The following is a 14,239-nucleotide window of genomic DNA, read 5'->3' on the forward strand; positions in this document are numbered from 1 at the left end:
AGGAAGACTCTTATTAGTATATATGCTTACATCATTGCCCACTTCTTTTATTCCTTTTTTTTAGCTTCTACTCTTTCCTTTCTTTGTATATATTACAAGAGCATTTATAAAACATGGCCAAGAAAAACATTTTATAAGGGTCTTTTTAATGTGATTGTGGGTGTGGTGGAGGGATAATTACCGATTAAAGAAGCTTTGTTTAGTGCTGAATAATTACATTACATTTCTATACAGATGTCGGCATTTTATGAATTAAGAACATCAATTGAATTAACTCTAGAAAATGGGCCTCGGCTATGTATGGCTTAGCATCCATTACAGTAATATTCATTAGGCAATCTTTATAATATATGATTAGTCTAGCCTAGCCTAGGTTGAGGACAATACATGAAGCAATAAAGTCATTGGCTGGTCAGTAAAATAATTAGATATGCATTTTAGTACTGTAGTAGATATGTTATAAAGTTAGTGCCTCCTCTTTCTTTGACTTTTTGCAGCTACAGTTGTTTAATAACTTTAATCATGCCCTAAGCTTGGAATATGTCTCCTTTTTAATAAGGGAGAGAAAGCCAAGTGGAAACTAATAATATTATTAAGTGTTTATAGACTATCTGATTCCACCTTAAATAAATAGTAAACTACAGTGAATCCTCTTTGATTGAGAAGTTTGAGGTGTATCTACTACAATTGCCAAAAAGAGTTTTTCTTTATTAACAAAACATTATTACATGAGAGATGGCTTTCTCTTAATCTGACTTTTCTTTTTAATCTTTTATTGTATTGACCATGGGATACCCCTTGTGCTGTCCATGTACTATAAAACTAGTTATTTTAATAGATACAATGCATACTGGGGACTTAAGAGTTTACTATAAAAGGAATAGAAGCCTAACAACTAATCACTGCATTAATTTCCCACCGCAAAATTTTTATATTTCTTTCCCCACAATTAGAGAGATCATCATGGAAAAGGATATCATTGATCTTTCTCCAACATGGGATTGTGACAATGGCAATTCCACTGAGAAAAGGCTCAGGCTATTTGGCTTTGAGCTAAACCCTTCATCAAAAGAGGGTTGTGCCAAAGAATCTGGTGAAGGAGATGAAAGTGTGAACTCCTCTAACTCAGCTTCTTCTGGAGGAGACAAAACTGTGCAAGAGAAAACATCAGCCAATGACCCTGATGAGAGAAAATTTGAGTGCCAATATTGTTACAAGGAATTTGCAAACTCCCAAGCCCTAGGGGGGCACCAAAATGCTCACAAGAAAGAGAGAATGAAGAAGAAGAGGTTGCAGCTTCAATCCATAAACCGTTACCTACAACACCCTTTCCAAAGCAACCATGGCTTTGCTTACCCTTCTGATACTCCTTGGTTCTATGACCCCTCTACCTATAATAATAACTCTGAGTTCACCCTTTGTGAAGAACCTCAGATTAGCTTCAATTCAAATAGCGTTTTGGATTCCAATTTTTCTAATGATCAGAAAACTAGTTGGTATTCTCTTGCATCTCACCCTTCTAATATCCAACAAGATACTTGCATGTTTACTTTCTCATCCAATGCAAGTAATAATAATAATAGTCCTTTCATATTCAAGCCTTGCCATTTCCCTGCTTCAAATCAGAACCATAATAAAACCCTAGATCTTCAACTAGGTCTCAACTTGGAGTCAAATACAAGAAGTTCTCTAAGAAGGATGTAATTTAGTATATACAGGATATATAGGTTAAATTAACAGTTTCCATGTTTCTCCTTGAATTATTTTAATGTATCAATTCTTAAACATTGGGAAAAGGGAATGAGAAAAAGAGAAGAAAACAAATTCACAATTCATTAGTTAGTTGGCCTTGGTCACTGCAGAGCCAAGAAGAGTCTGACAATGATCACCATTCAGAATTCAGACAACATGTACAATTCATATGATGTATTAATTTATTATAGCATGTTGTAGCCATTTGATATTACATAACTTTTTTCAGTACATATAAGGTGCTTAGATAACAACGTTCTCTTTCATTTCAGTTATCTATTTCTGTGTAAGACACCAATTCATGAGTTTAATTTGAAGTGTCATGGTAAAGTTTTACTTTGTTCAAAAAAAAAAATCATCATATGATTTTAGGATAATTATTATAAAAATTAAATGATATATAATAATTTATAGTTGAATCACACTACAAAAATCCTTCACAATGTCAGTTTACACACTATTTATTCAATTTATTATATTCATATAATAGAATCATGTACAAACACAGATGGATTGAGAGAAGAGATTATATAAATTTGGGAGGGTAAATTTACCTATCTAAAGGCCTAGTTGTAATGTTGCATGTCAAGGAAATGAAGTAAACTCCAGAGGGAACCTGAATGGGGCATGCAGAATGAAATTATTATAAGGCTGTCAAATTCGAAAACTATGTAAATTTCAAGCTGGAATATGGTCGTAAAAACTTTGGTTTCTCCATTACTGTAGTTCGATGAGGTATAGGAAGATGATAAAGACTAATATAATTGTAATAACAATATTGGTTTTTTATCTGAAAATGTTTTTCTATTTGGTGACAAGGTAATTGTATCATTACCTATGTCCTAATCTCGTCTTATTTAACTTATAATTTCCCCATGTGTAATTTCTTGTACAACTAAAGTTCACCAATGAATGAAATTAATTAAATTCCTCAATCCAGTGTTTTGACTTTTGGAACAAGTGTGAATCTCAATCTCTTACAACAAACCGTAAATATGTACACAACAAGAGTTGGCTTACAAGTGGGGACAAACATATGTGTTAATATTTGAACATCAAATTGTAACTTGGGAAAAATATCCAACCTTTTTATTAGTGTCTTAAACGTTGTAATTCTCTAAAGGGTTTTTTTTTTCTTTTTTTCTGACTGATTCTCTAAAGGGGTTTTGCTAGCCAACGTCCAAGCAAACTAGTTAATAAATCAATAAATAAAAAGATTATATTACGTTAAGGTACATTATAAATTACGGTAGTTATAAGTGACTTATTAATAGCATGTTTTACCAAAAAAAACTGTTGATTTTTCTTTTCTGGTAAATAATTTGAAGGTACTAAATAGCATTATCCTTTATTAAAGAAACTAACATTAAATTCCTATTTTAGAAGATTAAAAAATGATGTTATTTTTTACGAAGATTTAAAATGTTGTTACAACAACCCCTTTGAAATTCTTACCCTATTTATACAAGTCGATCAAGTCATCAGGAGGTATAACTCCGTAACTTTCTTCATTTTTTTTTATTTTTTAATCAACTTTCATCATCATCTATCACAATTCGTAGTAAATTAGTGCTTTACTTGTAATCAAAGACTTAGAACCCTCACTTTAAAAAAAGAAGACTTAGAATCCTACTAGGTTAATTGCACTCCATTGTGATCAAAGATGATCAGCTTCACTATCATGTCGCCCAGAGGAGATTAAATTCACTCCATTATAACTACTTCCATTAACTTTGATCAATATTTTGAAAAATATATGATAAATTAGATACTTAAAATCGCTTAGAATTGTCCAAATTTATAGTGAGTTTTATAAGAATACATGCTAATCAAGTTATTTATATAGTAATAACTGGGACATAACAATCATTTTTTTTAGCATATACTCAATTATATTCTTACTTTTATTTTGAATGAAATGCAATAAATTTGTTTTACGAAAAAAATGTTTTAGTAGTTTTACTGTTAATTTGACTTTCCTGTTTTTGATAGACTTAAGTATCATTTTCTTTTTGTCATGGTTCTTATCACCATCTAACCTATATTGGCTTCTCCTTTTTCCTTACCATATCTCTTCCGTTTTTAATCTCTTAATATTTTAATGGTTCCTACATCTCCCCGTTCATCATCAATTAACTATCACCAACAAAAGTGCAATCGGGGCTATATATATATATATATATATATATATATATATATATATATATATATATATATATATATATATATATATATATATATATATATCAGTCAGGGTATATAGGTGGAGCAATTTAACGAGATGCCTTGTTTTGAGGTTCCATGTGCCACTAGAACATGAAACCAAGTCTAAGGTTTCACTGTAGAATTTGATTTGATTAATATGGCAGCATTTATATATGTTTGTTACAGAACAAACCTAACCTAGTGACCTATTAAATCGTTGATTAAGTCAGTCAGCATTTTAATTAAATACTAAGACGCTCTCCTAACTCTTATCTATATAAATTGATTTTTAATTATAAATTAACACATCACAATCACATATGATAAAAATATCTGTTTATATCACGCACATTTTTATTGTCAAACACTAGAAGACGAAATAAAGCTTCTTTTTAATTATCATTCTTTAATTAATCCTTTGTGTAACCAGCCGCCGGACACATGCTTGAATGGCATTATTTCTTAATATTCATTAGTTTATGATTAATTAAAGAATTTTAAATTGAAGATCTTGGAGATTCGGGGAGAAAAAAAAAGTCAATAATGTCCATTCTTTTTCTAATAATACTGCAATACTGGATACTCGAATTTAATTTATATCAGAAAATTTTGCACCTGGGTTAATTAAAAAACAATTGCTTGACTGCACAGGATTTTTTTTTTCTTTGGGGGTAGGGGGTGGTAGACTGCACAGTTGTTTATTAATAATATTTCAAAGCACAACAAGTCTTCAACAATACTATTATATAAATGCAAAAATGTCTTAACTCCCTTCTTTGTAATAATATTTTATTTTATTACTTATAGATTAAAATGAATATGCACAACGTCTGAAAAGTCCTCGTATTACAATTTCTTACTATATATATACTTTTGAAAAGAATTTTGAAAATAATGTAGATATTCTTCTTTTTTTCATTTTCTTTAGTTTTACTAAAATATCATTCGCGTGATATAGTATAATATTTCCACAAGATGAAAAAGCCTAAACTGAAAATCAAAATGGGTTGCAGTTACCGTACAAGCAACTGTTTAGATTTATAGTTCAATTAAACTTGAGTAGTCTTTAATTAGTCCAATTATATGTATTAACATACAACATTACAAAAGTTAGTCTTCGGCATGTGGTTGTAATGATAATATTTTGAAAAAAAATTAATTAAAATATTGACAGAATTAAAGTTTTTTATTATCATCCTATTATAAATTGTTATATGTTATAAATCTGTTGGCTCTAATAATAATAATTTTAAAATTTATATTTAGAATAATTTGTGATAAATTAATAGTATTTTTTATTTACATACATGAAAACTGGACTCTTTTTTTATTAATTCGTTATATATGATTAAATGAGTTATATATATATATATATATATATATATATATATATATATATATATATATATATATATATATATATATTATTTCTCCATCAATATTAGTTGTTAATTAGTTTTTATTAGAATGTTAGTGTTTATTTTTTATAATATATATAACTTATTTATAAGCTAATTAATATTTTTAGTGTATATATATTAGCGTGAGTTCATGATTAAAAACTGTGTTGATGACACATTTAGTTTTCTCAGTTCAGAGGAGGAACTAGTCTACTATCAGAAATGTATGAAAAGTCCTATCATCTAGAAAAATAAATGGGTGCATGCATATATATTAACCTTTCACTCATTTTTCTTCTTCTTATAGTAAGAATATTCTCGTGTTATGTTTTGTATTAAGTAATATTAAATTGCTCTCGATAATGTACACTTCTAAATTTAGACCCCTATATATGCACAGCGCAATTAATTTTACCTAAATACATACTCATGACCGCTTTTAAGTTTTGATGCATGGTCGTAAAAAATGCTTCCAAAGACTTAGACATGGCCATGCGGATCGGGTGTCCCCATTACGTTTTATATATATAAACATGTGTCTACAAAAATTATTAAAAAAAGAATATTAAATTATATAAAAATTCTAAAATAAAATTAATTAATAATAAAAATTCTAGACATTTTAATTAAATTATACAAAAATTTTAAAAATATTAAGTGGTGGAACGAATCCAGGTTCGCGAGTGATGTAATAATCTCATATTCATACTCATACCCGATTTTTGATTATTAAGAAAAACTTGAATCAATCAACTCAGATATTATCCATTAAAATCAGAACGAATTCGATCAGATACTCACGAATACAGGTTTTCGTTTATTGAAAGTATTGTTTCTTTGGGAACTCTGTTTTCTCTCTTTTTTAACCTTTTTTTAATTCTAAACGTTTAGAGTTTGGACAAATGAAACGGGTCAAAGTTGTCTTTGTAAATTAAATATTTATGCTGGGTCGCGACGGAATTAATTCGTGGATTCTCTTTTCATAATATAAACCACTTATCTAGATGGACGAGGTCCCAAGTGTCACTAAATTATAGACATATCCAAGCATATTTTTTATTTATCTATTGGCTATATATATATATATATATATATATATATATAATTAAACAAGTTATATCTTAAGTGTTTTTCAAATAATCTTAATAATAACTTATTAACATATTCTATCTAAAGCATAAGTTGAATATACGTTAACAAATCATTATATATAAACAATTTTTATTATTGGAGTATTTTCTGGTAAATAACTCTATTTTATACTTTCTTTGAATTATTCTCTTCCTAACTACAGTTAGGGTGGCTTTTAAAAAAATAAATCCATTAAGTTGCTTTCCAATTATAGTCACATTTTTTTTACGAATTGTTTCCCACCTCATCATTCTAGACCCTTTTTAAGATAAAAAAAAATACATAATATAATAAAAATCAACTTGATTAGGAGTATTAATAATCCACTAAACTATTGTGTAAAATATATATAGCGTTAGTCGGTCCAATGAAGCCCTCGTCATTTGATTGGTCGTAATTGGAATGGTGCCCAAATTAATATTGATTCCTTGATGGCTTTACTAATCATTCATATTTGAATCCTAACTTCTAACTAAAATATATGTTATTAATTTATCTTATGGGAAGAACTCCCCTTCCATGCCAGTTCTAAGCAATTATTTTATTGATTCTTATATGTTTATCTTTGTCTGCATTTGTTGTAAATACTAATCCAAGAACACATGGCATATGTATCCTTAAAAAATGGAAAAGAAAATGAGGTTTGGAAATAAAATTCTTTCGTGAATAGAGTACAATGTACGTATTATAGGATAATTATGAGAATCTTTATCTACAAAGAAAAACCATTCAAGGGAGAAGTAAGACAAAAACAAAGTGGCGTACCTGGTTAAGTATATTTTGATAATTCACTTGAATAATTATAATATAATATTCATAGTTCTCAATATTATTGCAGAATAAAGCTATTGTATATAATTGTAGACCAATTATATTTCCTAAGCTATCCTACTACGATGGTCATCGTCGATTATTTTTTATATGAATATATACGAGTGTCTTTGAGGGATTAATGTAATTATATCTTAAATCTTTTATCTAATTTCTTATTGAGATATTATTTAATAAATATGATTGTGTTAAGAAATAAAAAATTATTAAATATGATAGTATATCACTAATCATGTATTTTTTGTATATAATGCATTAAAATTATATCTATTTTAATTTTAATACTCAATCAGTTCGAGACTCTTCTGAATGAAAATGAGGTTTTGTATTATTATTAGTATTCGTATGTTGTAACAAAAAATATTAGTATTAGCATGCACAAATTGAATTGACAAATTCAGGCTCAGTTTTGATTTACAAAAAGAATATAATATGACTCAATGCAAGCTAGAATGGTTTTTTCCTTCTTTTTTTCTCAATAAATAACGCCTTCTGTTTCAATGTTTTATCACAATTTTTAATCAATTTGTATATAATAACAGGATAGGCTGGATAGCTGATAAAAAAAAATAATAACATGATAGAATAAAATATGATGAAGTGCATGTACTTTTAGTTTATTAACATACTTGAAATATTGAAATAACTAATGACTTTGTAGTTTAATTACTAATACATGTGTGTGCTTTTAAGATTTGGAGAGATATGCACGACTCGAGTTTAAAAATTAATGCATGTACATTAAAGCGTATTACATCTTTTCCTTACTTTTTTATTCCTACATAATTTTTTGGTGAATATATGGGGGAAATCCCAAGAACACGGATATTTATTTCCTGCATTCTTACTATTGAATTCAGCATTTCTCATTGTATTTCAGAGATTTTATTCTGTAATGTAATTTTATATTTCGTAATGGACATTTTCAAATGCAATGGAATGTATAAGATATAAATAAGAAAATGCAAGATTCAAATGCCAGCAATAAATTATACTTTTTTTTTCTTACTACTTTCCTGATTTTTAATATCCAACTGAAAGGGCTACAGACCCATTAACATTCGCATTTGGACTTGTAACTGCTAGCCCAGATTCGATTTGGACTTTATTGGAGCCCGAATATTCTTATTAAACTATGAAAATGAGTTAAAAAAAATAGTAGAGAAATATTTATGAGCAACCAAAAATGGGTGTTTTAACTCTCAATTAAGATATATTTAAGACTAAAGAAAGGCACATAATAAAATAAAGCGAGACTTTGTCTAAGTGTACGCTTAAGGATATTAGCCTTTCCAAATGAACTTAGGGTATGTTTAAGTAAGTTTATTCGGATCAAAATACTTTTAGGATAAAATAAATAAAATAAATTTTTCGTAAATTAAAACTAACTTTTGCATAAGTTAATTTTTTGAAATTCTCTCATAATTTATTTAAAAAATAAGTAAGTTTCTACAAATTAGTATTTGCATAAATTAATTTCAATTTATAGAAAAACTTATTCCATGCATTTTTTTCTTTTAATTTTTTTTAATAAAAGTACTTTTTAGATAGACATACCTAAAAAAACTCTTAATCCAAATAATTTGATACTGCAACAGTCATTGATTCATTCTAGTTAAACTTTTATCGACTTTAGCATTAAAATGTGTTTTGTAGGTATTGATCCATTTCACAGAGCCTGGTCCATATTGGAGAGCTTCTTACCATCTAAAGACTTCTAAGCTTATCTTACTCAACTACATTCCAATTTGTATCTGTCTTTGGTTGCTCCCTATTAAGAAATCATCTCGGACACGTGACTCAGCCCATCATTTGTCAAAATTGTATTCTTCCACCTTATAAGCAAAGGATAATTCTGAAGAGTACAATATCAAATGCTCGAGTGATGACTCTTTCAATCTATATCTTTTATAAAATGGATATTAATCAAGGTGTTGCTTCCTTGTCTCTTGGATGTGATAGCTTATGGAAGAGAGGATTTTAGTGCTTCTCTAGGTAGCTAGTAGCATTCTGAATAAAATCTCCAATATTTTGAAGTTAAAAAAAACATTTTTTGATGTCAAAAGCACACATGTCTCGTACGTTAATTCCAAAACATCTTAGTTGAATTGAAAGATATTCAAATCCTCCTTTATAATTTAGGGAACTGTTCGATGTGTTGAAACTTGAAAGTCAAAAGTGAACGGCATCGTTCCCTCCATAAGCTAGTTTATAGATTGAAATCTCCCTTTCATTTAATTTATTTCCAAAACATCAACACATATCATTCATTTTTTTTTATTTTCATTTTCTGACATATAGTTTTATTTATTCATTTTACTTGTTTAATGCATAATAGTTGGGATGAAATTGCGCAAGTTATCCAGATAAAGCTTTAAATTTAATTAGAAAAACAACAAAAAAAGAAGATATTATACTTAATCAAAAGAGCAAAGTTTTAAAAACGTAGGCCTTGTGTGTTCAATGTTTTCAAAATTAATTTTTCATTTTCTAAAATTTGTCTGTTCTTTGAGCATATTTTAAAGTATCTATTCTCTGAGCACATTTCTGTTTTGTAAACATTTGTTTCCTGAGAACTTGAACAAAGCACTTAAAGAGTACTACGAAGAAGATAAAAACAATATCCCTTAGTTGTTTTTGCTTTTTTGTTTAAAAATCATTTTTTAAAAATAATTTGCAAAAAAAAAGTGTAGATTGTGAATGAGAAATTTATTGCTGAGTATTACGGAATTATTTTAAAAAATATATTTTCAAAACAAAAAATGAGAAGGGAATTAAACATCCACTTATTTTTCTCATTTTTAACACATTAATAAATTTTAAATAAAAAAGTATTTATAAGTATTTTTAATAATGGACATTTATTAATGTGTCAAAAATATACATTATATATAAAAGTAAAATTAATTGATGAAGTACAGTAAATAGTCTTTAAATTTATAAATTATTTTTATAATTAATATACCTAATTAAAGAAAATTTTAAATGAACAGTGATTTTTTATTGATGAAAGTTAAGATTCATAAAAGATATACTTACATTTGTGTGTATGTATGGCGTTTAGAGAGGAGCACAAATAATGAAACTGGTGAGGTTTCTTGCGAAGAAGATCATTAGAGCAAAGAAACAAGAAATTTAAAGTTACTAATAAATGGTCGTGATGATTCGGACATGGAGAAGAGAGGCTATTTTAGGGGTTGACGGAAAACCCTTAAACAACTTTTTGTACATTGAGGTTCTTACTTCTTACTGGTTTATCCTTGGTCATGAGTTTCTTCAAACTTGAAACTATTATGAGGGATCGAGAAGTTTAGCGAAAACGATGGTGGGGATTGCAAATTAATGCGTGTGTTGAGAATTCTGGTTCAGATTACAGAAGAAGAGGAAGACTTGCCCATATATTAAGGCTTAAGTCACTGCGCTAATTACTAATTGTAGATCAAGACTTCTTGGCTTCTTGCCTAACGCGCACGTAAGATATGGCAAAATCATGGTTTTTTTTTTTTCTTTTTATGAAAATAAAATATCTCTATAGTTAAAAATTATGAAACTAACTCAAAACATAGAGATCATTAAAGTGGATTTTAGTCTCTCAGCAAAGCTTTTTCTGTACACATGACCTCCCAATCTTGTTAGCATATTTAAGGAACTTAATTATCTATATGTTTAACATTATTGTTAAATCATGTGCATGTTAATTAATTAGTACTTTTAATGCCCATCGGTCAACACACAAGCCTGAGTTTTAGAAAATTAAATAACATAAATATTATTATTATTGAAAAGAATTAAGACTCAATTTGAATAAAAAAATTACATTAATAATAATAAAGAAATCAAAACTATATTTAAACCTAAAAGTTTGTAACCAAAAAACAAAAAACTAAAAGTTAATACGTAATATAAATATAAATACGTACGGTAAGAATAATTTTATGTATCATATATTTCTGTTAAATTTAATTTAAGTGTATTGTAATAAAATTCCATTAAAAAAATTCCATTTTGTGACTTGTATGCCGACACTAGGAAGATTGCCATTGAGTTCACATTCGTAGTTACTAGAAAGTTAAGTACTATAATTGTTGTTTCCTTTGTCGTTTGGGGAAGACAATTGGTACGTGCTACTTTCATGGTGTATGCTACCTCGTTTGTTTGTGGAGGTAAGGGCACATGTCTTATCGTGGTCCATTTATTTGGGGAAATGTGGGGATTTTGACACATGATCTTCTCGATCTAGAATATGTTTGGTTTAATTTTTATTTTATTAATAGATAGATTTTTGTATCCGAGTTAGGCTTCAAAGAAGGATTAATTGCTTATAAAATTGCAAATCACAAATCTAATACTACTGTTAAGAGATATATTATTCGCACACATTTAATGTCTAATCAATTTTTGAGATCAAAAAATAATATTTTTTGTTTTTTCCAAGTTCAAATTCCTTACTGATATCACAAAACTTTGTAACACAAAATCAATGTCAGGTAAATATTTGAAAATTAAATTAATAATTTATCAAAAAATAATCTTCAAGTAGCATTTTATAATTATAGATAAAAGAGCATGCATTTCTTTAATCTAAACAGGTCACGAGCTTCTTATATCCATCTGATGACAATTTGAAGCTTCTAATATTTTCTAGTCTGTTTCTGCTTCATGCTTTGGGAATTGGATGGTTTTGCTCATTTCTTTGCTAGAAATTTAGCATGTCCTAAGAAATGTTGGTTAGCATGTTGCTTTAATCCGAAGAAAAAGTTATCTGGAACTAGTTAATTATAATGTATTTTTTGTTTGTCAATTCACTGATAGAACTTAATCTCGTGTCTAGAGAGGGTAATTGATATATATATATATATATAACATGAAAAGGGGTGGGATGGATGTGTACTCAGAAGTACAAGCTGCTATTTGGGTAAAGTTCTTTTGATTTGCACAAGAGTTTTCTTAAGTTGCTTTTAGAATTCAGCAACTTGGCCCACAAGGTGGAAAACATAGTCAACGGAACCATGTTTAAGGAAGGAACATCGATCATTGTCTCTCTTACTTCAGTAGATAACACAACGGGTTATAAAGACAAAGGAAATAAGGAACGCAAGTTATTATTTCTAAACACGTGGGAAAATATGGTGGAAGTTATGGAGATTAATAGAACCCTCTACGATTCTGAAGAAGTGAAAAACCAAAGTCCTTAATTTGCCTTCAACTAGACTGTTTACAGGACAATATTTTTGCACACTCTACTTGTGCATATGTTCTTTCTTAAAGTAATTAAGATCTAAGGATATGTAACCAAGGCAAACAAGTTTTTTTATAACATCTGTTTACAAGGAAAAAGGTGAGCTTGTCATGCTTTATTTTTCTTTTTTCTTTTTTTAAGAAAACCACAACACATTCTTTATTAGAGACAATCTTATATGAATTGTGTGAGATCACTTTTGAACAACAAAATTCTTCTTTCAAATAGTTGTCATACCTGTGTCTCAGACTCGAATTCAAAATCATTAGTTGAACTAGAATAATCTGGTGGGCTCGTACTGGCCAATTGATCTACCTATCTTGCCTTATTAATGTCTCATAGAGATAAAGAAAGCGAATGTTCTTTGTGGTGTGTTATTCACAAGAATCATATTTTAGATAATGAAATCAATATCAGCGGGCACAAAGGCAAGCTTATGGCCATTGAGTTCTTGTTGAAGAACTTAATAAAGATTGACACCATGCCTTTTTTTAAAAACAGTAAATCAGAATGTGCTAAAAAAGATAGGAAGCAACATAATTAGGAAAATGTCGGTAACAGATCTAACACCTGAAGATCCCTGTTCTTCGTCCATGTCCATGATCTTATATAATTTCATGGCTTGACTATCCATTTGTTATTAGGATCAATCGAATGTAACAAACTAACAAATTCATTTATTGAGATTCATTTTTGTTGATTATTGAATTTGAAACGTTAACCAACATATATACAAAATGATAAGTGCGATAGAGAAAGTGGATCTCACCATTATTACATAATGCTCCACTTTGTTGAGTTCGTTCACTTTCTGATGCAGTACAACTTTTGTTAAGTATTTTATTGTTTTATTTTTAGTTACGAATGTGCTTTAAGAAATTAAGGTTGTGATGTCCATTTAGGTGACTAATAAGAGAACCGTACATGAGCGTCAAACAAAGAAGATTCCATACTTCCACTAGACTCAAATGGAGCCTACCTCTAAATTATGGGACAATTTTTGTTCTTGCAGTTTTAGCATCTCAAAGTATACTTAATTTTAAGCATAAATATTCATTCAAATCCAAAAAAATAAAAATAAAGTTTAATTTATTCCACCTAATCTCTTCAGTGATTAAGGCTTTCTTTTTACATATTTGTTAATTGAAATATCATTTTCATCATAGTGCATTGTCATTTTAGATAACTTTAATTAAAACATCCATTAGTTAGGTTACTGATTAACTAGTCATGTGGTTGAAAATTTATTAAAATAATAGTTAACGAATTAATGACAGAGATAAGGAGACATCATAATAAAGCCAAATTCACCATAATTAATTATTATTTGTAAACACTCAGGTTGCTTGAATGGACAACTAAATACTTCTTTAAATATTGAATTACGTATTCAAATTTGATTTCAAGTGAATTTATTTCAAAATTTAAGTAGGTTAAACTATTCAAATTAAGCTGTCTTTATTTTATGTTTTCTCTAGATCGATACGAGAAAATGGCAGGCTTTTTTATATATAAAAAAAAACAGAAAAAATAACAAGTTTTAATCCTTACACAGTTTGCTGCAACAGTTTACCACCGCCAAAATGATTTTTTAGCAATTTTATATTGTTAGAAAGTTATCTCTAACATTGATGACCTAATTTTTATGGACGTGTAAGTACTAAAAGGAGTGGAATGATGT

General features: G+C 28.5%; 1 protein-coding gene across 1 annotated transcript; it reads left to right on the forward strand.

Annotated features, from left to right (window-relative positions):
- The first annotated feature begins 851 nt into the window (after window positions 1-851).
- Window positions 852-2,180, forward strand: LOC100799857 (zinc finger protein 5). Its single transcript, XM_006574518.3, has one exon. It carries the CDS (start codon window positions 964-966, stop codon window positions 1,702-1,704), a length of 741 nt encoding a protein of 246 aa, XP_006574581.1. The 5' UTR covers window positions 852-963; the 3' UTR covers window positions 1,705-2,180.
- Window positions 2,181-14,239: the final 12,059 nt, after the last annotated feature.

The sequence above is a fragment of the Glycine max genome, chromosome 2, assembly GCF_000004515.6.
Source record: "Glycine max cultivar Williams 82 chromosome 2, Glycine_max_v4.0, whole genome shotgun sequence".
Taxonomy (NCBI): domain Eukaryota; kingdom Viridiplantae; phylum Streptophyta; class Magnoliopsida; order Fabales; family Fabaceae; genus Glycine; species Glycine max.

Coding starts and splice junctions, on each gene's coding strand:
- LOC100799857 (XM_006574518.3), top strand. CDS start 964: ATGGAAAAGGATATCATTGATCTTTCTCCAACATGGGATTGTGACAAT.